The 25,422-nt window shown below is 39.4% G+C and overlaps 2 protein-coding genes across 4 annotated transcripts; both read left to right on the top strand.

The window, feature by feature from the left end:
* Positions 1 to 11: 11 nt before the first annotated feature.
* On the top strand, positions 12 to 8,645 carry wdr45b (WD repeat domain 45B). Its single transcript, XM_079397218.1, has 10 exons — positions 12 to 981; positions 3,435 to 3,509; positions 3,893 to 3,994; positions 4,135 to 4,222; positions 5,243 to 5,337; positions 6,096 to 6,286; positions 6,486 to 6,571; positions 6,658 to 6,759; positions 6,881 to 7,002; positions 7,166 to 8,645. The coding sequence occupies exons 1-10, from the start codon at positions 915 to 917 to the stop codon at positions 7,270 to 7,272; spliced, it is 1,035 nt and encodes a 344-aa protein (XP_079253344.1). The 5' UTR covers positions 12 to 914; the 3' UTR covers positions 7,273 to 8,645.
* foxk2a (forkhead box K2a) lies at positions 8,550 to 25,051 on the top strand. Of its 3 annotated transcripts, none has more exons than XR_013783087.1 (10): positions 8,550 to 9,657; positions 10,696 to 10,890; positions 12,583 to 12,724; positions 12,870 to 13,016; positions 13,914 to 14,107; positions 14,352 to 14,548; positions 14,978 to 15,259; positions 16,373 to 16,573; positions 22,074 to 22,348; positions 24,896 to 25,051. XR_013783087.1 is itself a non-coding variant. In XM_079397217.1 (9 exons), the coding sequence occupies exons 1-9, from the start codon at positions 9,365 to 9,367 to the stop codon at positions 22,244 to 22,246; spliced, it is 1,824 nt and encodes a 607-aa protein (XP_079253343.1). In that variant the 5' UTR covers positions 8,550 to 9,364; the 3' UTR covers positions 22,247 to 24,116. The 3 variants fall into 3 exon arrangements, 1 of the variants encoding a protein (XP_079253343.1); XR_013783088.1 differs by having other exon boundaries at positions 22,074 to 22,460; XM_079397217.1 differs by lacking the exon at positions 24,896 to 25,051 and having other exon boundaries at positions 22,074 to 24,116.
* Positions 25,052 to 25,422: the final 371 nt, after the last annotated feature.

The following is a 25,422-nucleotide window of genomic DNA, read 5'->3' as shown; positions in this document are numbered from 1 at the left end:
CTTTGGTTTCAGATGCACTCTTATTTAATATGAACATTTAAAAGAGTGTGTAAAGTGCTTATTGAAGTTATTGCATTGTAAATTATTTTCTTTATGCAACACGATTAAACAATAAAGTTAGGTTCCACCGAGATTTGAACTCGGATCGCTGGATTCAGAGTCCAGAGTGCTAACCATTACACCATGGAACCACCTGTGAACGGCTTTGAAAATATCTCTTATAACATTAGTAGTTTCTGTCACACGCTCGTAATTAGTTGATCCGTACAGCTTTGTAACGTAACACTCTAGAATTATATTCTAATTCAAAAGCTAAATAAGAAAAGAAGTCACCCCAGATGGGACTCGAACCCACAATCCCTGGCTTAGGAGGCCAGTGCCTTATCCATTAGGCCACTGGGGCAGCGACTAAGCGTTAGAGAAAGAGTTTCATACTTAACCAGTTACTGCAAATATGTATATTTAGGTAGAATTTAAAATTTCGCCTACAGTACCGTTTTTATAAGCCTTTAGGAAAACTGCATTTTTATTGCAGCACAGAAAATGCGTATTTATAAACATCGATATCGGTTGGTAAAAGTCTATGTTAGTCACGTGTAGACCGCAGTAAGTTCTATGTTTTTTGTAAAATCTGATTATAGAAATAAACAGACCACATAACGCGTGAACACTGGGATTTATTCCTGCAGAGAGATTACTTTACGATCCGCGGTCGCAGCCTGCGCTTAAACCGGAGAAAGGAGGAACAACAGGCGCTCTGCCAATTTTATTTCCTGGCTGGAGAGAGACGGTCATGATATTAAACCCCATGTACCTAGCATTAGCCTGCCAGCCCTAGCCTTCTTAGAGGAATGCCGTCCTTTAGTTAGGCTTCCAGTCTTTTCATTTAGATTAGCCAAATAACGCCAAACACTATGAATTCATTACCATCAAACCCTCACGGTAATGGATTACTTTATGCTGGATTTAATCAGGATCACGGTAAGATGTTTACTATTAGCTAAAGCAAGCTAACATCACTCTTACAGTTTACGGTATCACAGAAGCCAGTGAACTGTTATTTATGTTTGACATAAAAAACACATCAGTTTTTTTTATTAAGATGTTGCAAGTCCAAACGCCTAGTTGAAAGATATATCACACTTCATAAACAAGATTTTGCTTAGCAAGCTAACAAGCTAACGAACTGGTTAGCCATAAAGATAAAGTCACATGAGTGTCTTCCTTGTAGGGCGTCAGCGTTTTTGTAATTTATTGTTTGTATTTTAATTGACCGACAACTCTATATATTAACATAAACTGTCATGTTCTTAAAAGGGACCGCTTTTCAACATATCATCAAATAAACATTGATAGCTGATGTAGCCAGGATAATGCTAGCGCTAGCTCTGCTATATTGTGACTTTCAGGGGATGAATCTGGAGATTTGGATTTCAGTGAACTTGATTAACCCTGTATTACAATGTAATTTAAGATAATTTAAATCTGATAACGCGCTGACTTAGTAACTATGCCACAATGTGGGCTCACCTAACTGTATTTTAAACACTCTTACTGACGCATAGCCCATGGAAATCAAGATGGTAACGGGTTTCAGCTAAGAATTAATGCAGGTTACTTTCTGGCACAGTCATTTACACCCAGTCATAGCCGGATGTCATGAAGACCCATCAATAATAAGTGAATAACAGTGCTGCTCTTTTGTCATCACTACAGAGTGCAGACATGCACGATCCTGAATCTCTCTCTCAGTACAGCTCTGGAAATTTTAAGAGACCACTGCAAAATTATCAGTATCTCTGGTTTTACAATTTATTGGTATGCATTTGAGTAAAATGCACATTTTGTTGTTTTATTCTGATTAGTACTGCCAAAATGTATCCCAAATTACAAATAAACATTGTCATTTGGAGCATTTATTATTTGCTGGAAATGACACCTGGTCAAAATAACAAAACATATACAGTTTTCACACCTCATAATGCAAAGAAAACAAGTTCATAGTCATTTTTAAACTGCACAATACTAATGTTTTGACATAGGAAGAGTTCAGAAATCAATATGTGGTAGAATAACCCTGATTTTCAATCACAGCTGTCATGCATCTTGGCATGCTCTCCACCAGTCTGTCACATTACTGTTGGCTGACTTTATGCCACTCCTGGCACAAAAATTCAAGCAGCTCGGCTGTATGATGGCTTGCCCATGCATCTTCCTCTTGATCGCATTCCAGAGGTTTTCAGTGGGGGTCTGGAGATTGGGCAGACCATGACAGGGTCTTGATTGGGTGGTCCTCCATCCACACCTCAGTTGACCTGGTTGTGTGGCCTGGAGCTTTGTCCTGCTGGGAAAAGAAAAAAAAACAATTCTCTGATTGGGGAACATTGTCAGAGCAGAAGGAAGCAAGTTATCTTCCAGGACATCCTTGCACTCATGTGCCCTTCACAAAAAGTAATGTACCTGATTCCAGCCTTGCTGAAGCACCCCCAGATCATCACCGATCCTCCAACAAATTCCACAGTGGATGGATTGCAGGCGTCTCCAGGTCTCCGTCTAACCATTAGATGACCAGGTGTTGGGCAAAGCTAAAAATTGGACTCATCAGAGATGACGACCTTACTCCAGTCCTCTACGGTCCAATCTTTTGCAAACCTTGGACTGGCTCTTCTTTGCTTCACATTGATGAACAGCTTTTTTCTAGCTTTGCACGACTTTAGCCCTGCCCCTAGGAGACTGTTTTAAACCATCTTCACTGTGTACTTCACCCCAGCTGCTGTTTGCCATTCCTTTTGTATGCTACTTGATGTCATGCTGAGTGACATCCGAATCAGTTGGAGGTCATCCTGGTCATGTTTTTGAAATTTTAAAGATGGAAGCAACCTGAAGCCTGGCATGGTCAATGGTTATTATTTGATTTCGATTACTTTTGAGGCACTACTAGCACTGATTTTTTGCCATCCAGCTGGCCCTGTTTCAAAAGGATAGTGATGGCCACATCAGTGTTTTTAATATTTTTCCTCATTAATTAAGATTTGGTTTATGTGATCACCTGATCAGTACTTCATTAAGCAGAATTAGGTGTGCCTGTGTTGGAATTCAACAAACACTGGAATGAAATGGCTGCCATACATGTAGAGATGCTGATTTAAGAAAAAAATTAGAGTGGTCTCTTGTTTTATTTTTTATTTTTTTCCCAGAGCTGTATAGGTGCCTGAATACATTTGCTGTACATCCTTGGGAGCAAATCACTAGTTGCTTTCCAAGCAGATGCTCATAAATTGTTGTCATAAACGCATGTAGACATACAGGATTGTGGTTCTGACACCATCATGTGGATGTTTAGTCTGTTTAGTCCATCTCTAGGATGGTCCTCTTAAAGGTGAAACTGTAGAGCAGCAGGTATTTCCCCTAAAATGTCTTTTTTTCCCCACCAGGATGTTTTGCGTGTGGAATGGAAAATGGATTCAGGGTGTATAACACAGATCCTCTCAAAGAAAAGGAAAAACAAGGTGAGTCTGCTGTTTTTTATGACAGATGTTTGGATAAGACATTTATAGCAGGGGTTAACAAATATTAAAATAATACATGAAGGTTAGAAACTTCAGATATTTGCTTGTGATTTTAAAACTTGCCTTATTAATGCAAATACACACAATAAGTGGAGACACCTGTTTGTCTTTTGTCTCACAGAAGTTTAGTATAAATGCATGATAACTGTTACAGACAGACGACGCACAGCTAGTCCACGACTGTCACTGTCACCATAACTTTTAGAAACATAAGGATGAACATTTAGCAACAATTATTCATTCCCCATTCACAGTTTATGGTATCTTTGTCAGCGACAGTATTGTGGTAGCTGCTGACTCTCATTAATTCTCTTTGCTCTCAGAGTTTCTTGAGGGAGGAGTTGGTCATGTGGAGATGCTTTTTCGATGCAATTATCTTGCGCTTGTTGGAGGCGGAAAAAAACCAAAGTACCCTCCCAATAAAGGTATATTTCTCTTGGAGATGGCAGTTGTTTGATGGGTTTACGGAATCATTTGCATTTTTTAATGCATGTTGTACTGGATTTTGGATCTGGTTGACACATAAATTATTTCAGCAAGTAAATCTGTCCTGTCTTTGTGTTAGTGATGATTTGGGATGACCTGAAGAAAAAGACTGTGATAGAGATTGAGTTTTCTACAGAGGTCAAAGCTGTTAAGCTTCGCCGTGACAGGTATTGAACTCATATGTTCTTATATTCTTCATTTCAATTCTATAATATTTGTTTGACTGATTCAGGATATTTTGAAGATAATTTTTAAGGCAAATTATTTTCATGCGTTGATATTGTAAAGCTGGAATCAGTTTGTCTTTAAAGTTGCAAGACAACATTCAAACTTACAAAATCACAAATACAGAAATTACTCTTTCAGCCGCACAGTCTTTGACTGACAAATAGTGTAGTCAGTAGAATACCAATAATACTAGTAAAATATCATGGTACTGCACAAATTTCAATGCCGTAACAAAGACTCTCGGAACATATTTATATAATAGAATAAGTTAAAATGCGTCAAAATTATTATGTAGCTTTCAAATATTTTTCAAATGCGTAAACATCATTTTTGTGGAAAAATGGCAAGTTGGTAATAAAATGAATAACAAAAACACTTTACAATTAATAGGACAAAGAGTTATTTTAGGATCTAACTGTAGACACTTATTAAAGCTACTCTAGTAGACGTTATCACTGGTGTATTTTACTGTCAGTTTCATGACTTTTATTCAAATTGTGAATGTATTATAGACCTAAAGCGAGCTGCCTTTATAATCACTGAAGATCTCAGTCACTTCATGCTGAGTTCTGCACTCTCACATTACAATCAATCAATGAATCTTATTTACATCATATCTACTCTTTGTCGGTTAAAATGAGAGGATTGGTGTATATGCAGCACTCTTAACTAATGAGTGGATTCTGACTAACCTTAACACCTCTGATCAGCCTTTGCATTAGACATGTCTGTGATTGTGCAATGCTTTAAAAACACATTAAAATTAGAAACCTCTGAAGCTCTCCAGTGCGCAGTACACCAAATACGCACGGACCGTACGAAAGCAGCCTTCCATCAGAGTTGGTAGCTTTTGATAATGCTGGTCCTTAGTTTGTGGATTTATTAGGAGAACGATAATGATTAGCTTTAAGTTCTTTATAAAGAACAAATGGCTATGGGTTGTTTTTTTTTTGTTTCAGAATTGTGGTGGTCCTGGACTCGATGATTAAAGTGTTCACATTTACTCATAATCCTCATCAGCTGCATGTCTTTGAAACATGCTATAACCCTAAAGGTAAGTCGTGTAGTTGCGATTCATCTGAGGTCTTAGATATTAAACCACAAGCATTAAAGGGATACTCCACACCAAAAATAAAATTGTCATTAATCACTTAACCCCATGTCGTTCCAAACCCGTAAAATCTTTGTTCGTCTTCGGAACACAATTTAAGATATTTTGGATGAAAACCAGGAGGCTTGTGACCGTCCCATTGACTGCATAGTAAATAACACTGTCAAGGCCCAGAAAAGTATGAAAAACATCGTCAAAATAGTCCATCTGCCATCAGTGGTTCAATCTGAACGACGAGAATACTATTTTTTTTTTTTTTCATTTATTCAACAATTCATCTCCTCTCTGTCTCTGTGTCAGCGTAGCGCCATTTTGGAGAGCATTATGGCGTTATTTAACTGCCAAATGTCGAGAGCGCATTTTTGTAGCGCGAAAGTAGATTAATATAATGTGCGAGCGCAAATCTTCCCACTCGTACGCGGATTTCCTTCGCTTTTGCACAAAACCGCACTTAAAACATGTCTCTCCTCTCGCTCAAGAAATGGGAACATGTTCAGCTTAGAGGCAACATTGGTCACAAGCCTCCCGGTTTTCATCCAAAATATCTTAAATTGTGTTCCGAGGACGAACAACGCTTTTACGGGTTTGGAACAACATGGGGGTAAGGGATTAATGACAAAATTTTCATTTTGGGGTGGAGTATCCCTTTAATGCCTGTTAATCTTTACAGGACAAATATAAAACTCTCATTGTCTTTGCAGGTTTGTGTGTCTTGTGCCCAAACAGCAACAATTCATTGCTAGCGTTCCCAGCCACTCACTCCGGACACGTTCAGATCGTAGATCTGGCCAATACAGAGAAACCGCCCGTGGATATTCCTGCACATGAAGGAGCTCTGTGCTGCATCGCTCTCAACCTTCAGGGCACACGGATAGCCACGGCATCTGAAAAAGTCAGTTCAGTGCCACTGTTGATTTTGGCATCGTCTTCTCATTTTGATTTTCATTTGGGTTATGTGTGTGACATGCAGAGCAAATCTCTGTTTGATCATGCCACTGGATACACTGGGATTATTCCAGCACTGCTCGTTAATCTAAATGGCCAAGGAATATGTCAGCGATTGGCTAATGGAGAAAATGTCTTCTCTCTAGGGGACCCTGATCAGAATATTCGACACCTCAGCAGGTCATCTTATTCAGGAGCTGAGAAGAGGATCGCAAACTGCCAATATATACTGGTAATCCACTGCACGCGTGCTATCCTATTGTATTACTGTAAAGGGGAATATGTGTGTATTTATAACAGAGTGTATTTCTATTTCAGCATCAATTTCAACCAAGATGCCTCTCTTATCTGCGTATCGAGTGACCATGGCACAGTCCACATATTTGCTGCAGAGGATCCCAAAAAGAACAAGCAGTCCAGGTTTGTGTTAGAGCACACTAAATGTTTTAGTGGAAATCATCAATTTTTCATTATCTGGAATTTATGCTACGTATTTTATTGCAAACGTTGTTTACAGTCCTCAAACCCTCTTTTACCACAGCTTGGCATCGGCCAGTTTTCTCCCCAAGTATTTCAGCTCCAAATGGAGTTTCTCCAAGTTCCAGGTCCCGTCCGGTTCGCCCTGCGTCTGTGCCTTTGGAACAGAACCCAACGCTGTTATAGGTAGAGTGAAGCGTATTAAATGCACACTTTAAACACGAGGTCATATTTTTTTAAATACTGTATTCATAGGCCTGTAACGTGCATGTGCTGTGAATAATCAATCATTTACTGATATGACTTGCAGAACTGTTATGACTTAACTTTTCCTCCAACCCTCCTCCAGCTATTTGTGCTGATGGCAGCTACTACAAGTTTCTGTTCAACCAAAAAGGGGAGTGTTCAAGGGATGTTTATGCTCAGTTCCTGGAAATGACTGACGAGAAGATCTGAGCATAGACACTACTTTACTTTACCAGATTGTTTCTTTCTTGAGGATGTCAAAGGACTCGAGTGGTGACCGTGACAGACATATGGAGGAGAGACCAAAAGAAACTCTAAATACTCTCTTGACTCAAACATGAGACCTTTCTTTAAAAACACAGAGAGATGACTGAAAAACTGTGACCGCAGAAAACACATTCTGTGGAGTGACAAGAGGGAAACCTTATTTTTTTGAAAAGACAACATTTTTTAAATGGTCTTCCATAGGATTTTTTAAGCTTTGGATGTCCTTGGCTAGGTAGCGAGAGCGAATCTCTTTGTCCACTAACAAAACCTAATCTAATGTAGGAAGCGCCTCTGTGACTAAGAGCAGAAGCGGGTGTAAACATGTACATCATTCACACTATGTATTTGCTAACTATTTGTTATTGTTAGCTATTGTTTTTCTTGCTGTATGAACGCAGGATACCGGATGAAAATGATGTAACTACATAGCATTTAGACAAGTATAACGATTAACGAAACAGCTATTTTATGGTGTAAATGTGTGCTCCTCATTTCACGTATTTGTTGGCTTTAAGAAAATCAAATTAATATAATCAGTGCTCTGTAAAAGTTTTACTTCAGTGACCATACTATCACACAAGATATGAGACTGATATACACAACATATTCGGCCGTGGGGAGGAATGAAGAATCGCGTCATCGTATTTAGTCTAAAATTATCAACCCCAAAATCCTGTTTTCTTCACAAGGTAATTGAGAATGACTACATTGCTACTGTACAAGAGGTTAATTGTAAGGTGAATTGCAAACTATTTAAACCTGGTTGCAGATGAATGCATTGAACAGCATTTTTTTTTTTTTTTTTTTATTAGCTGTAGAATTAGCACTTTATGTAGTGTTGCAGTAGCCACTGACGCCCTGATCTTTCTCTTTTAAAGACTAATGGACTCAAATTCTAGAAAAGTGCCCAGTCGGTCTTGTCACCTGAAGAACAGTGTTTTTATGTTTTTGTCTTAATTATAACCGTTCTTTGAAATGTATCTATAAGCTATTTTGTTACTCATTTGATGCTTTTGTCATTGATAACGTGCAAGTGATATGCATAATTTCATGAAGATGATGATATAATATGATGGCCACTGAATTCAGTATCACATGACGAATTAAAGATGATTGTAAAATCAAGAATGGCAATTCTTTCATAATGATAAGAGCAATTCAGGCCTCTGATGATGGGACAGACTTCTGATGTGTGGTAGAGAGGATTCTTCTCTTGGTGGAAAGATGGGTGTGGAAGTCATTTTATGATTAATTTGTGCTTTTTTCCAGTGTGTTCTCGTTGTGTAACGTGATAAACATGGCAAAGTTTACAAAGTTGATTCTGCTTTTATGTTGATTTGTTGTTCAGAGAGTATGGTAATGAAAATCTTGATGATCCGTAGATTTAGCATTTTATATGATTCATCTCTAATCTGCAATGCAGCATACTAACATTACACAAGAACCTTTAATAGAGTAACTTAGACTGTTTCCAAGCTGGGTTCCTATAAGCGTAACGTTAAGAAACACAAGTATTGCCAAGGAAACCGAAGTCCTGTAGAGATGAGAGGATTATAATATCGCCAAAAAATCTAAGTGTGCTATTTTGTGTGTATGATGCCATGAAACGACAGCATCACTAACCAAACTCTATAGCAACACCAATCCGCCTCTGAACACACCGACTACATCAAGTACATGCGTGTCAGCCAGCACACCGGCGCAACCAACCCTCTGTGCTACACGCTTGTTCGTCTCACTGCTGATTGGTGGATTCCATTTTTTTCCCTCCCGAGCCGCAGAGCCATTGGTCGTTACCGCTTTCAATCAGCCAGGCCCCGCCTCCAGGGTTTGTTTGGTAGAGTTGAGCGTTTTCTCATTCTCTCTGTCGCGGCTGTGGGTTGGAGCCGCTGTCCCTGGGCTGGCACGTTCATTCGTATTTATTTCTCATCCTTTGATTCGATCCCCCCACTAAATTCTGCAAACAGGCCTCGCGGCCGACCATCAGCTGCTTCATTTTAATAGTCTAAAATTCCAGTCAAGAGAAATAATAAAGATGGCGGTGAGCGGGATGTCAGGGTCGGTTGTTGCCCGGCTCGAGGGCCGAGAATTCGAGTATCTGATGAAGAAGCGCTCGGTCACCATCGGTCGGAATTCATCACAAGGCTCCGTGGACGTGAGCATGGGCCACTCCAGCTTTATTTCAAGGAGGCACCTCGAGATTTTCTCCGCCGGCGAGGATGGAACGGGAAGCGGAGATTTCTACCTTCGATGCCTCGGCAAAAACGGGGTGTTCGTGGACGGGGTGTTTCAGAGACGAGGGGCTCCTCCTCTCCAGCTTCCCCGCATGTAAGCGCACGACTGTCGGTAGGGATTAGACCAGCGCCAGCCGCGTGAAGGCGTTTGCGACGATCGCTCGCGGTATTTGTTTTGTTTCGCTAACAGCACGTGCTGATCATGACAACCGCGACTAACTCACGTCTCGCGCTGCAGCCTTCGATTAGCACAACAGCTAACCATTCACTCCAGTCTGTTTACACAACACTAGTCACAACGCTCGACGGTTACTTTTGCTTTTGGCGTTATCTTTAGGAGCCGACCCTAAAGGATAATTAATGGCATCTTTCATATGAGATTCCAGCATGACGATCGACCGCAGTACTATTATTATTGTCAATATGATACAAATCCTGTGGTCGGTGTGTTTTGGGTTCATTCAGTCCCTGATGTCCTCAGCTGACCCAAATCTTGCAAGTTAATGAAATATGACGTATGCGGAGCACTAATTAAATGAAAGGATCGGGAATGGTTATCAGAAACAATAGCCTGGTAAATATAATTAATGTTTTTATGCATAATGATTATGAGAATGTCGTATGTCTATTGCACTCACGCGTTTTAACGCAGTATTTTGGCCTTGCATTCAGTGGCATTATTAAAAAGCTGCATTGTGCACATTTATTTAAAATTTGTTTACATTTATAGTGATTCCATTTTTATATGCATAATGGATGGCAAGTTCTGACCTTGTGTGTTACTGTTGCAGAGGGGTGCATCTTTATCAGATGAGCTTCACCTCAGATCATAGTTATTAATTCCACTTAGTTCACAGCTGAGCATTTTATTTATTTAAATTTTTTTTGTTGCATACTTTATGTATGATGTGAAATGTGAACGCACTGCAGGGTTGTGTTGAATGGTGGTTAGAGGTTCAAATATATTTCTGTCCTGTAATCGGGTCAAGCTGGTGTCCATATATAAACCGGCTCTACTTTTGTATTCTGTTGCTGGCTGGTTTGTGTGTCAGCATGTCTGCTGTATTTTTAATATCCTACTCCATCAATGCATCAAGTGGTTGAAATTCCAACTCTGTTCCCTATTTTGTAGGTGCACTTTCCGATTTCCCAGCACAAATATCAAAATTACATTCACTGCCTTGTCCAGCGACAAGAGAGACCGCAGGAACGCACCGGAGTCTCCTGTGAAAGCGGTCCAACCCCAGATCTCGCCGCTGACCATCAACATTCCAGATAACATCGCCCACCTGATGAGTCCCCTCCCGTCTCCAACAGGTACACTCAGGTAAGCGCATCTGCTTCAGCTTCATCTTAACTCATACTGACCTTTATGCTGCCTTCACGTGCTGTCGGAAATTTCCTATTTCTCACTTATGAAGTCGTGATTACAATGTAAATGTAAATGTGATTACGAGCTTGTCGTATTCAAGTGCTTTAATGTCGGAAATAATAAAATGTAGCATCTCATTGGTTGACAATCATATAAACATTCACCACGCTATACATGCAGTTTGCTGACAATTCTGGAATTTCGGTCAAATACATGCTTATTTCGCTGCTTATAAAACATACAATATGCTTCGAATGATCATTCATATCTAGCTTATAAATACACTACTTTAGCACAAGACAAAGGGATGTAGCAAATTAGCTCAAAGAGAGATGAACGTAATTTATCATAACGGGTTATCAATTATATATTCATCTTCAGGAATTAACCGTAGCATTAATAATACAATAAAATTATTTGTTCGTCCGCAGTATGGACAGTTTCAATCGTCTGTTGACTCTAAGGAAAATTATTTCTCTGGCCACGAAAAATAATTTCCTTACTGATACATTGCTCATTAGCATGTAATGAAACCGGAACGTGAAAGTGACCTCGTTCTGTAAGCAGCAGACAGACAACCAAGCGTGAATACATACGGATGTTTATTAAACTACACTACAGGGGAACATGCAACATCGAACTATACACAGACATACACACATTAAACATAGATGCCAATGCAAGGAAGTCACGGAGAGAGAGAGGGAGCGAGCGCTCGCACGCAAGAGAGTAGAGTGTAATGGCAGGATTTATACATCAGCTAAACACAACCTGTTAGAACCATCAAAGAATCACATCACCTTAATTAAAAGGGGTCGAAGCCTAGAAGCGCATCTAAATAGTTAACAAGCGGTTACTTGCATTGGTTTTTGTTGGTGCTGAGTAAAGTGTCCTGGTGCATGTATAATGCTTAGATTCCTGATGAATTCCTTTGGGAGTGAAAGCTTCGTCATTCCAGCCACGGGTTGATTGGTCCAAAGTTACTGGATTTAAAACTGCCAGAAGCTCGGACTCCTAGCTACATTTGTAACTGATTAATTATGGTCTAAATAAAGAAAATGTCTCTGTGTGTTATGTGTCTTGTAATTGTGGGGTTAGTCCACTGGTCAGCCAGTACGTGAAGGCAGCATTATTCCAAAGGCCTTATACTTACATTTAGTCATTTAGCAGACGCTTTTATCCAAAGCGACTTACAAATGAGGACAACAGAAGCAATCAAACTAACACACGAGCAATAAAATATGCAAGTGCAATGATGACAAGTCTCGGGTAGCCTAACGCAGTACATGTAGCAAGGTGGTTTTTTTTATATAATAAAAAGAAAACGAGTAGATACAATTTTTATATATATATATATATATAAGGGTCAAAAAAGAGGGTCAAAAAAGGTGGAAGAAATGTGTTTTTAGCCTTTTCTTGAAGATGGGTAAGGACTTAGCTGCTCGGCTCGGATGCAGAGCATTTCACCAGGAGGGAACAGTTAATGTAAAAGTCTGTGAAAATGATTTTGTGCCTCTTCGGGATGGCACAGTAATGCGCCGTTCACTTGCAGAACGCAGGCTTCTAGAGGACAACTATAAGTGTCATTAGGAAAGTTTTTAAATCTCAGAATTAATTATGCTTTTATTATTTGTCATTTTTCATCAGCGCTGCCAACTCCTGTCCATCAAGTCCCCGAGGTGCAGGACTGTCCAGTTATAAAATGGGTCGTGGTCTCACAGCTGATCTCATCAATGAAAACTCACAATCTGAAAATGACAAGGAAGCGTCTGGAGGAGACAGTCCAAAAGTATGAAACATTTTAAAAACGCATGCTGCCAAGTAGAATAACGATGTCTTGTTCATCACTGTTCCTGTGGACATTTCTTAAACAGATTGGACAAATTTAAAATGCAGTAACTTGTCCCAATGCTCTTTTTCTTGTCTTTTAACAGGATGACTCCAAGCCTCCTTACTCGTATGCACAGCTTATTGTTCAGGCCATCACAATGGCACCAGACAAACAACTAACACTGAATGGAATATATACCCACATTACTAAGAATTATCCATATTACAGAACAGCAGACAAGGGCTGGCAAGTGAGTGTCAATCAGCTCTTCTGTGTGCAGTGTCTTGAGACCGTTTAGTCATTTAATATAATTAGTCATTGTTTTAGTGCTGTTGCATGTCTGTGGGGTTGAGGTGAACTTGAGCAGACCGATTTATTATTTTGCATTTATTTTTTCACTTATTGTTTTGGAAGGTCCACAATTTATACAGTGTTGACACTTTTTTTTTTTTTATGGAGCTGAGAGTAACAAGCACTCGTTAGTATATTTCAGAATTAGTGAGAATATCTAAAGAGGTCATACCATGAGGAATCTCAATGCCGCCTTTGTGCTTTTAATATGAAAAACTTGTTCTGTCAGACTGATGGGTACACCAACGCATGATCATCTGCATTTATAAGTTAAAGTCAAAGCTATTGTCCCTTAATGACCAAAGAGCTGAGAGGTACTCCAAAGCTCTGCTCTACTGACTGTGTGTAGCACCTACAGCTCTACAGACCCTTCTGAAGGATCTAAACATTTGAAAAGGTTAAAAAAAAAAACATGGTTGTTGCGTGTTTCAGTCTGACTCTTACAGTTTGTTTGGCACATTTCAGTGCATATTACACATGCTGTCAGGATGTAATGCAGACTTTTCAATGAGGCTGTTATTGAAAGATGGGACAGGCACAACACCAAACTCTCAAGCCACAGAGCCGGAGTAAGGGTGCAAAGCTATTATTAATTTTGCAAACACAGTGTTCTACTGGAGAGTGATCATGGGGCAAAACTAATTATTTTGCCACAAAAAACCCATACCCGCTCTGTAAGTGGATTTGCACATCGTCTCTTATTATCTGCTTCATCCTTACAAGTGTCAAATGCAATTAAATTTGCACCTTAAGTGGTATCAAAAACGTTGACCTTTTTGCTTTTTCTCTATCCCAGAACTCGATTCGTCACAATCTGTCTTTAAACCGCTATTTTATCAAAGTGCCCCGATCTCAAGAGGAGCCGGGCAAAGGCTCTTTCTGGAGAATAGACCCCTCATCTGAGGGAAAGCTCATCGAACAAGCTTTCCGCAAGCGCAGGCCGCGCGGTGTGCCATGCTTCAGGACCCCACTTGGGCCGCTCTCATCCAGGTGATCATTAGAATTCTTCCCTTGTTGTTACTATTAGGCTATTGTCATTTTTAGATGAACTGTTCCTAAATTGGTGTAGTCACACTTTGTAACAGACAGACTTGAATTGCTCTTATATGCTTTCTCGGTGGTGTGGGTCCCTTGAGAATGACTGCTTTCTTTCCATGCTTTTTTAACAAACAGGCCTTCATGAACAATGTCACGAGTATTTTTTTCATACTGTTTTCTTCCTGTCGCATCTCAGGAGCGCTCCAGCATCTCCTAACCACACAGGAGCACTGTCGGCCCACTCCAGCGGCGTTCAGACTCCAGACAGCTTATCAAGAGAAGGCTCACCTGTTCCTATGGACCCGGAGCCCACACCTGCCTCCGCTCCTGCTCCAGCCGTTCAGCCCAAATTAGCAGTCATACAAGAGGCTTGCTTTGCACAAAATGCTTCAGGTAAGGTCATTCCTCATGCACAAGTTAAAGCTTGACCTCCGCTGAAATTAAGAGTAGTATTGGAATTGTGTATTGAGTATAATGTTCACACCTGATTGGTTCACTGGTGAATCAGTCTGAATCAAATCAAATTTGAAGCATCCTTACCCACATATCACAAATGCCTGGAAAAGTCATGGAAATTCATTAGTGATATTCATTTATGTGTTTAATGTAATAAACACATGGTCCTTTCCTTTTTTCAGTTATTTAATTTTAAAACAACATAATGGACTTGTAGTATCACATTTACTGTTGTTTGCTCACTGTATAAATGAACCTGTAAATATGTAGCATCCTTTATATTTTATAGAGATGCTAATCATCATCTGTGGGGCATTGTTCTAGACTTCCCCACTGCATTTTAACCAATCTTATGTTTCCACACAGGTTCGCCTCTCAACACCCAACCGGTTCTCATCACAGTTCAGCGGCAGCTACCGCAGACCATCAAACCTGTGACCTACGCCGTCGCCACACCGGTGTCCACTCCCACATCCCAGCAGCCTATCATGCAGACGGTCCATGTGGTGCATCAGATCCCTGCTGTTTCCGTTGCGACCGTAACCGGACTGTCTACAGCCAACACGCACGTGGCAGAGCCTATGTTTACCCAGTCCAGCATCGTTAAAGCGCAACCGTATGAAAACGGAGAGCACCATGAGCTCAAAGGTGAGCATGCAGAATTCTGTACGGGCTATATATATTATATATTAGGTATTTTATTGATAAAATTGAGGGGCAGCGCTATAGCGTTTGTGTTGCTGAATGTCTGTGTGCGGCCGCAACGTGATCTGTTTGAGTGAAAGTGTGTGCTTGAGACAGTGAAGACAGCGCATTAGTTTGCTCTTCTAATTATTATTTTTTAAATGTAGGGAGTGCGCTAATTTGTGCAATGTTAAGATTATTTTTTTTATATATATATATATATATATATATATATATATATATATAATTAATATGAGTGCATTACAATATCAATTTATTAGAATGAGTACATTATTATTTATGGGCTTAAAAACAAGATACAAGCAATCAGAATATTGTACCTGGTGGGGAGTGCTCGATGTAAACATGAAACATATGACATTACCTATATTGTACTGTGGTTCAGACTATGGAGGCCCTTCATAATGCAGAGGTCAAGTGCCTGTTCTGCCAATAGTTGGCAACGGCCCTATAGTATGCAGTGTTTGATAAACGGCTGTTTTACTAAATTATTATGAGATGAAATTCAGTGCAGTATCGTGACTTTACCGGTGATACACAGCCCTATTTCATATATCTGCAAATTTTTCGTATATCCTTGTTTCGGTTTCTGCTTTTAAATGATGAATATTTACTATTGATAGCTGCTGATATAGACCGTTTATTCCTCACGTGTCACGAACGCACGTGTTGGTTTGCAGTCGGCTGTAGTCTGTGCGGTGTGTTCAAGTGCACATTTTTGTCCGACGTTGCCGATGTGAGGCGATAACACCATCGGCTTTCGGCGCCGCTAGTTTTTTGAAGTCGGCTTGGTGTGTCCAACCTTTAGATGCTATTTCTTGTCCATGTATCTATCTATTTGGTGAAAAGCCAAAATTCGAGTTTAACTCCAATCAATATTGCACGTCCAGTTCTTTACTTATGTGGCAAATAGCCATGTAATGAGCAGGATAATGTATATCCAGCCGGTGCATCATCGTGAAGAGGTTTGGAGTAAGACTGGCTGGATGTACATTAACCGTTTCCGATGTCAGAGAGAACTGGTAATCTTTAATGCTGTTTTCACATTTTTCTCAGTGAAAGTGGAGCCGGTGCCTGCTATTACAACCACTTCTATAGGTGGGAAGAGTCGGATTCTTCAGACGTCCCAGTCCAGCCCCATACAGACCGTTACCATAGTGCAACAGGCTCCAATTGGCCAGCATCAGCTGCCTGTTAAGGCCATCACTCAAAATGGGACGCATGTGGTCACTGCTATCCAAGGATCTGGCAACACAGGTTAGGAACTAATGTCAGTGTTACCACCCTGTATTTACATTATAATTACAGCCAGCATTTTAGAATTTACATGGCATAACTTAGTACATTTATTAGAGCTGGGTGGTTAATTATACATTTTCAACTACAGTTTTTTTTTTTCTTATTTTTTCTTGCGTTGCAAATCTAATGCATTATTTTCCGTTACATCCACATGTCCCTTAATGCTTCAGTGCACTGCATCTAGTTTTATCTTTCCTGAATTTATTTTAATTTTAATTGTGTTGTTCTAAGAATGAATTACATAGTTTTAAAGGGGTCATGAACTGAGAAACCAAAATTCCCTTGATCTTTTAATAGTACAAGTGATCATTGTACTATTAAAAACATCCTGGACGTTTCAGAACTCAATACTTTGTTGTTAGTCTAAAAACCAAGCTTTAGTCTATAAAGCTTATATTGAAGGCAGTCTGCCAAAATGATAACTTTTTGAATTTTCTACTCTGATGTAATAGTATGGATAAGCGCCACCTTGCAGAATAAGTTTGACATCAATGTCGCTTATAGTGTTTACGAGCGAAGTGAACAGGTCTACGATAAAGATGACTCTGAAGACAACAAGGTGCTGTGCAGTGCGAAGTTGTGGAAAAAAAGTATTTGCATTGCCTTCCTTCTGATCCCAACGTTATGAATGTTGGGATCATTATCGTTATAATGTTTTAAAGGGGTGATGACGTTGCTAAAAAGAACAGTATTTGGTGTAATGCAATGTGTTTATGTGGTTTAAGGTTAAAAAAAACATTATTTTCCACATACTGTAAATTGTTACTCTTCTATGCCCCGTCTTTCTGAAACACGTTGATTTTTACAAAGCTCATCGTTCTGAGAAGTGAGGCGTGCACTGATTGGCCAGCTATCCAGTGCGTTGTTATTAGCTGAATACCTCAAGCGTGTAATGGAAATGTTACGCCCCTCACCGTATTGTGATGGCGTTTCCTAATGCAGACGAGACTAAAACAATAAAACCCATTATAAACAGGGCATTTGTTGCATCCAGTGGGGACATAATTACTGATTATAATGACTTATACTGTCTTTTTACGCGTCGCGTTACATCACGCCTCGTAAACATTACCATGTCTGCATTTGTAGAGTAGCTCTTGTTGTTTGTTGTTTCTCCGATCGCACTGTTCAAAACTCTCATTTGAATAGTCAGTAGCAGACACGTACTTGCAGGCTGAGAGTCAGAAGCGCCAGACTGCCCTTGCAAAGTTGAAATTGCCCCACTTTATAGAAACAGCCTTTAAGCAAGCCAGCATTGTAGGCTACTCTCCTGCCAGGTTCAGGAAATAGTCCTGTGTAAAATGTGCTGCACATACTCGAATATTTGGGTTGAACTGTTCTGGAAAGGTGTTGTAAACACAACTTAACCACTGATTTCTAGTTGTGTCCTCTTTTGGAAGCCCAAACAAAGTAGTTTTGCTTTCACAACGAGAAACAGCGTCTCCAGGACATGGCGCCGGCGGCAGCAATAACGCTACAGCCAGAATAAAAATCACGCGCTCTTTCTGTGTGTATAGATTGGGGCGGTGTTATGAAAATCTCCCCACATCGTGATGTAGACATGTGGGGGCGTGTTTAAATGAGCCGTTTTAGGGGGGCGTAGCAGAGTCTTAAAGGATTAGTTCACTTTTAAAAAAATGTTTGCTGATAATTTACTCACCCCCATGTCATCCAAGATGTCCATGTCTTTCTTTCTTCAGTCGAAAAGAAATTAAGGTTTTTGATGAAAACATTTCTCCATAAAATGGACTTCATTGGGACCCAAACGGTTCAAGGTCCAAATGACAGTTTCAGTGCAGCTTCAAAGGGCTTTAAACGATACCAGACGATGAATAAGGGTCTTATCTAGCGAAACGATCGGTCATTTCAAAAATAAATAAAGTTTAAGTTTTATAAGCACAAATGCTCGCCTTGCTCTGTTCTGTGATGCGCGTTCGTGACGTCACGTAATACGCAATTACGTGGAAAAGGTCACGGTTGAGGTAGGCGGAAGTACCAAGTCAGTAGGCTTTTTAATATTAAAACACCCAGGATACGCACACGAAATGGGCATTTTAAACGATAAACTGACACAAAGACATTTGAATATGTGTATATGGTCCTTCTTTCGCACATTTGTAAACACTGACTTCCGCCTAAGTCAACCGTGACCTTTTCAACGTCATTACGTGACGTCATGAACGCGCAGCAGAGCAGTGTCCATCTGTGAAGGATGTAGACTGTCAAACTTATACAAGTCAATCATAGCAGTGGCATTTACTTCCAGCTCTACAATCCGCCACACCTATTCAAACGGAGCGTTCTGATGAGGGGGGTCAAAAACAGGACAGACAATAGCCTATTACTTCAAAATTGTTTTTTAATTTAATGTACTGACCTCAGAACAGTACAAAAAAAATAGAGGCAGTTCATGATCCCTTTTAATATTAATTTTTTTTTTTCAGTTGAATTTAGTGATGTCAACAATTAATCGACAATTAATTGTCAATAAGAGATGTAATCAATTCAATCTATTTATGGTTGATTTGAGCAATTTAAATTTGTGGTGCGTGCGGCTCATGTGCAAAACACATGCAAGCGGCTGTGAGTGACTGTGACAGGGTTGGGTCTTTTGCGAAAATAAATAATTCACTAATGTACAAATTACGCTTTGAATGTGATCCAAACTTTAAAGGGACATTACGATACAAACAATACAAAGTCCTTCAACATAGAAAGCAATAGATATTTAGAAAGTTATGTTTAATTATAATTTCCCTAGTTCATATCACTGTGTTTTGACAGGGCTGCGAGACACAAGCAGGACATAACTTGTTAGTTAATTCCTACGACTTATTAATTTTGTTCCCTTGATAACCCATGATTGAACTAAAATGAGATAATGAATTTAGTCAGTTATAACAAATTCTTAATTCATGGCCACAAAATCGTTCATTTCCCACTGGCACGTTTACCACAATAAGAGGTGCGAAAACAGGGATTAAAAATGAATGACAAGAAAATAACCCTGCAAAATTAGAGGGTGAGGATTTGGGAAAAGAAACTATACAGGTACATCTCAAAAAATTGTAATATTGTGAAAAAGGTCAATATCTTTTGTCACTCATTTCAGAAAGTGAAATGCATATATTATACAGATTCATTACACACAGAGTGAAATATTTCAAGCCTTTATTTCTTGAAATTCTGATGATTATGGCTTACAGATAATGAAAACTCAAAATTCAGTTTCTCAGAAAATTAGAATACTACATAAGATCAATAAAAAAAAGGATATTTTAAACCGAAATGTCAGGCTTCTGAAAAGTATGTTAATTTCTATGCACTCAATACTTGGTTGGGCCTCCTTTTGCATGAATTACTGAATCAATGCGGCGTGGCATGGAGGCAATCAGCCTGTGGCACTGCTCAGGTGTAATGGAAGCCCAGGTTGCTTTGATAGCGGCCTTCAGGTCATCTGCATTGTTGGGTCTGGTGTCTCTCATCTTCCTCTTGACAATACCCCGTATATTCTCTATGGGGTTCAGGTCAGGCGAGTTTGCTTGCCAATCAAGCACAGTAACACCATTGAACCAGTGTTTGGTACCTTTGGCAGTGTGGGCCAGGTGCCAAGTCCTGCTGGAAAATGAAATCAGCATCTCCATAAAGCTTGGCAGCAGAAGGAAGCATGAAGTGCTCTAAAATTTCCTGGTAGATGGCTGCGTTGACTGTGGACTTCAGAAAACACAGTGGACCAACACCAGCAGATGACATCATGGCAGCCCAAATCATCACTGACTGTGGAAACTTCACACTGGACTTCAAGCAACATTGATTCTGTGCCTCTCCACTCTTCCTCCAGACTCCAGACCTTGATTTCCAAATGAAATGCAAAATTTACTTTCATCTGAAAAGAGTACTTTGGACCACTGAGCAACAGTCCAGTTCTTTTTCTCCACTCCCCAGGTAAGACGCTTCTGACGTTGTCTCTGGTTCAGAAGTGGCTTGGTAGCCCTTTTCCTGAAGATGTCTGAGCGTGGAGACTCTTGATGCACTGACTCCAGCTTCAGTCCACTCCTTGTGAAGCTCTCACAAGTGTTTGAATCAGCTTTGCTTGAAAGTATTCTCAAGCTTGCAGTCATCCCTGTTGCTTGTGCTCCTTTTCCTACCCAAAGTCTTCCTTCCAGTCAACTTTGCATTTAATATGCTTTGATACAGCACTCTGTAAACAGCCACACCTTTCAGTAATGACCCTCTGTGACTTACCCTCTTTGTGGAGGGCGTCAATGTTCGTCTTCTGGATCATTTCCAAGTCAGCAGTCTTCCCCATTATTATGGTTTCAAAGAACAAGAGATACCCAGAATTTATACTGTAGGGATGGTCATTAATTGAAACTCAAATGTAAATATTATAATATTTTGAGATACTGATTTTTGATTTTCATGAGCTGTAAGCTCTAATCATCAAAATAAAATAAAAAAAACTATGTTTTACTTTACATGTAACGAATCTAAAATATATGAAAGTTTCACTTTTTGAAATAAGTTACAAGAAAAAATGAACTTTTTCACAATATTAAATTTTTTTGAGATGTACCTGTAAATATTCCATTTGTGGAAATTCGTGACCAACCAGCAAGACCGCACAAAGCCGAATATGGCTTGATTTTAAATGTATGGGCTCGAACGGCATGAATCCAAAAGCATTGTCGCGATTCAACATCTCCCATGCTAACCAATTATTTCTCTTATAAACACAGCTTTGTTCCTCACTTGTCATAATGCTCACAGAAAAATGTTTCATGTGAGCAACAGTGGGTTTTGCTGTAGGCTACTGCTGGTGGAAGGGTATTGTATTCACTGACTGTGTGTTACTGCGGCAGAGCACTGTAGTTATGTTTGGGATCATTTTATTTTAAATGTCGATAATGTCATTTGCAAACATTGCTATTGTGTATTAAAATACAACAACCAGCACCATGAAACCATTCAGTGGCCCATTCAATGGTCTCCTTGACAGAATATGAAATTGTAAAATGATCCCAAAAGTAACTACAGCGCGCTTGTGATTTTTATCAAATGATCATAATCACATCTATTAATTTTACAGTCCTGCTACTAGCCTTTTAATTAGACTAAAAACCCCATTAATTTGGGCAATTCATTCCTGTCGTCTCTCTACTGTCCTATCTCAATAAAAAGGCACAAAAAGCCCATAAAACAAAAATATTAAAATAAATTTGTAATGTTTCCAACATCAGTGAGTAATCTTGCTAAATAATCATGATCTCATGATTCCGGTCCACACTCCTCTATATGGTTATGAATCTATAAAAAGCACAGACTTCCCCTGTCAGCACATTTGTGTTTTTACAAACTGAGGGAATGTAGTTGGCCGTTTCTAGCTTTGAACCCATTGCATTGCATTGCTTTAGCACGTCTTGTGCACAGCTAACGCGATCCGTCTGCTGTTTTTCAGCGAGTCCTCTGCACATGCTGGCGACCCACGCCTCGGCCTCGGCGTCTCTACCAACCAAACGGCAGAACGGAGACCAAGCAGAGCAGCCTGACACCAAAAGAGTCAAGACTGAAGACGGAGGGGACACTGTCCCCATCAAAGCGGAGAAAGACGAGCAGAACGCCACTGACTAGGGCAGCCATGTCACGACCTTTGACCTCAACCCATTTTTTTGTTTCTCCCCACCTGCTGCAGCCACATCACCTGTTAATGAATCCGAGGTGCCAAATAGTGAGGTGAGATGAAAGTCAGTAATGATTAGAATCGGGGTGAGAGAAATGCGAGGTGGAGGAGGAAAGGGAGAGTTGCTGTTCTGAAGGACGGACGGTGGGCCTTTTACATGATTAGGTAAATACTCACAGATATATGCACACACGCATATTAATATAGCCTACTTGAAGTTATAAAGTGAAATGTATTGTGGGTGTAACCCAGCAGACAAGGTCTCCATCACTATGAACTCTGGGCTGAAGGTGGATGGAGAGCAAATAGACGAACCCCCTTAGTGTTACCAAACAAATATTAACGTAATGTCACGCACATGTATCTGATGTGTGCTCGAGATTCCCCTGTTCCCAGTCAGAGGTCTTGAACATTTGCATTCGACTGAAAAGACAGGTCAGATATGGACTTGCCAAACATTGTTTAACACCGATTAGCTCTTAAAATGTGAACCTGCTCCTTATTTCAGCTTCATATTCACAGATGGAAAAATGAGCGTTTTTTTTTTCTCTTGGGCAAAGGGAAATGTGGGGAGGTTTCTGTTCTTTTTTTTTTTTTTTTTTTCTGTATCATGGCAGCTAGCTACCATGTCCACTGACCTAATGCAGTCTTTAGTAGATATGCAGTATTTTGTCGTACGTGTACTTTAGGATCTTATTTGTGTGTGTTTCCTGAGACACAAATACTAAACGGGCAGTGCTGAAGTGGTCATTTGGTTTTTTTTTTTCTTTTTTTTCTCATTTTATTTTAATTTTTAAAGACGTGGACTAGTGGTCATGGAAATGAATGTAGTTTCTTAAAATTTTTTTTTTTTTTTTCAGAAAAAAAAAACACTATTGAGGGTTTGAGTTATTTGCCTATTACATCAAATCAAAATGATGTTTACTCACATCCTCTTTTTCATTTTTTAACCAATAACCTATGAGAAATATATTTCCATTTGTACTTTAAAATATATCAGCTTGCATGAACGTGTTGAGAAAACGTGCTGTATCTGATTCGTTTCCTGACTGCAGAAGATGAAAGAAAAAAATGCAAAATAATATTTTATACAATTGGGATCATTACTGCACTTACCTTTTTGTTTCTGAGATTTCCTCTCCTCCCCATTGTTTTTCCTTTTATATTCAAGATGTCGTTGGCTGTGTTTGTTATCTCTTTGTGTTGAAGTTGTCTCTTTGCCTGTTAATATTATTTTATTCTGTTCAAACAACTGAAAGAGTCTCACAGATAGTACATGTTCCACAAGGAAAAAATAAGTGGTAGATGTTGTTCAGCTTCAGTGGGTATATGCATTTTTTTTTATAAATTAAATGAAAAACTCCTTAATTTCTGTTCTGTATTTGTGTGACTGCTGAAGGTGGTGTCATCTAGATGGCGCTGTATGACACTTCTGCGCAGGATGATATAAATGCTGTCGCAACAGTATCCAACTTCTCAGAGAAATCCAAATGAGAGAAACCACCTTGTGTTTTTAAACCAAAGCCTCTTATCAATAGTAGGACAACAGTAGCTGGTCTGTTATTGTGAAAGGCTTTGTTGACTCTCCTTGTGAAGTTAAAGGACACCCAGAAGGGAAGGTTTGCCACAAATCCTTAAGGATATGAATGATTTATTGTGAAATGTACTACACTTTTTCTTTTCAGGTTGTTGTTTGTGATTACACATTAGAATCAGGTTAGGAAACAAAGGAAAGTGATTTATGTATAAAGATTCAAGTTATTGTTAAATGGAAGGGAGCTACATGTAATGATGTGGAAAATTAACAGTGTCTATTTAAGTATTTCCTATTTATTGTGCTTATTTATTTTCGCCTTTACGTTTCTAAAGTGTACGATTTTTTTCAGGAGGTTCTAATCAATTATCTCTCGTGTCATTTTGTAGTATGTACTGCAGTAAGCCAGTATTTCTTCAAAGGATAATTAAATAACTTTTCCATATTCTGCAGCAGGACGGTCACAGTGACAGGAACGAGAGGATGTTTTCTTCTGCCACAATCAATGGTTTCTTCAGGGTTGTGTGATTTTGAAGGTGTTCAGATCATTTGATATTTCTCTGGTGTTGATGAGAAACATGACCCGCTGTCCATCTGGGCAGTCTTTGTTCTGCTTGTTGCACAGGCTGTCTGATTTCTTGACAGCGTTAATGAATTAATAATAGGAGTCGTAATTTGCATTTCTATGATGGCAGCAGTTAATGTGAGGTTTCCATGAGAGAGATTTCTGCATGATTACTGAATTCTGAACTGCTTGAGTTTCTATTGCATATCAAAACAAACCCCACGTCTGCAATATCACCATCAAACAGGTTCATCCACATATGATTTTCAGTGGTTACCTTCCTTTCCCTTATTGTCCGTTTACTGTGATTGTGAAAGACTTGAGTATTTAATGGCTCAAATATCCAGACACACAATAGCAGGGTGTGTCTTTAAACTCTTGTATTTGTCTGGGAGGTTTCTCTGGGTTTGTAATCATAATGTTAGGTGAAAAAGCGATGATTTTGCTGTATTTGATAAGAGTACATGTATAATTCACACCTAACTTTACTGTTTATAACAGAGCTGTGTTTCGAGTAAACACACATCTTCAGTCCATTCCTGTCATTGGAGAGCTGCGAGATGGAAAAAGGGTGCGACGCTTCCAGGTGAACAGGTTTCCTGAAACACTCCGGGTCGGAGCAGAAAATACTTTGATCCCAATAAAAGTTTGCAGAGGAATATTTGTAATGTTTGATTTAACAGAGTTCAAATAGTAGTTCATACGCAACTTCATATGACTGCTAGGACTGTATGACCAATAACAGAAACAAGTCATTTTACATAATCATAAAGCCAGAATAAAGGGGTGATATAAAACAATGCAGACATTTCAGAAGAATAAAATCAAATAAGATTTATTAGAAGTAACGAGAAGCTTCCAGATTGTGTTAAGTAACTCGCCAAATCATTTCCTGAAATCTTTATTTGATAAACATAAAATCTGAAATTAAACTTTCAGCATGTTTTTCATCTTTAACTAAAAATTACAAAATTATTAATCATATGTAAAGTGCTCATTAAAGTGCTCATCCCTGATTAATGGCTTAA

This window comes from Barbus barbus (genome assembly GCF_936440315.1).
Source record: "Barbus barbus genome assembly, chromosome: 38".
NCBI classification, from domain to species: domain Eukaryota; kingdom Metazoa; phylum Chordata; class Actinopteri; order Cypriniformes; family Cyprinidae; genus Barbus; species Barbus barbus.
This window is presented reverse-complemented; position numbering and strand designations above follow the sequence as displayed.

Bases quoted from the DNA above. Each gene is read 5' to 3' on its own strand.
- foxk2a (XM_079397217.1), top strand. From the start codon at position 9,365: ATGGCGGTGAGCGGGATGTCAGGGTCGGTTGTTGCCCGGCTCGAGGGC. The intron at 10,891-12,582 runs GTAAGCGCATCT...ATTTTTCATCAG, and splicing joins TCTCCAACAGGTACACTCAG to CGCTGCCAACTCCTGTCCAT. The intron at 14,549-14,977 runs GTAAGGTCATTC...GTTTCCACACAG, and splicing joins CTTTGCACAAAATGCTTCAG to GTTCGCCTCTCAACACCCAA.
- wdr45b (XM_079397218.1), top strand. From the start codon at position 915: ATGAATTCATTACCATCAAACCCTCACGGTAATGGATTACTTTATGCT. The intron at 3,510-3,892 runs GTGAGTCTGCTG...CTTTGCTCTCAG, and splicing joins CAAAGAAAAGGAAAAACAAG to AGTTTCTTGAGGGAGGAGTT. The intron at 4,223-5,242 runs GTATTGAACTCA...TTTTTGTTTCAG, and splicing joins GTTAAGCTTCGCCGTGACAG to AATTGTGGTGGTCCTGGACT.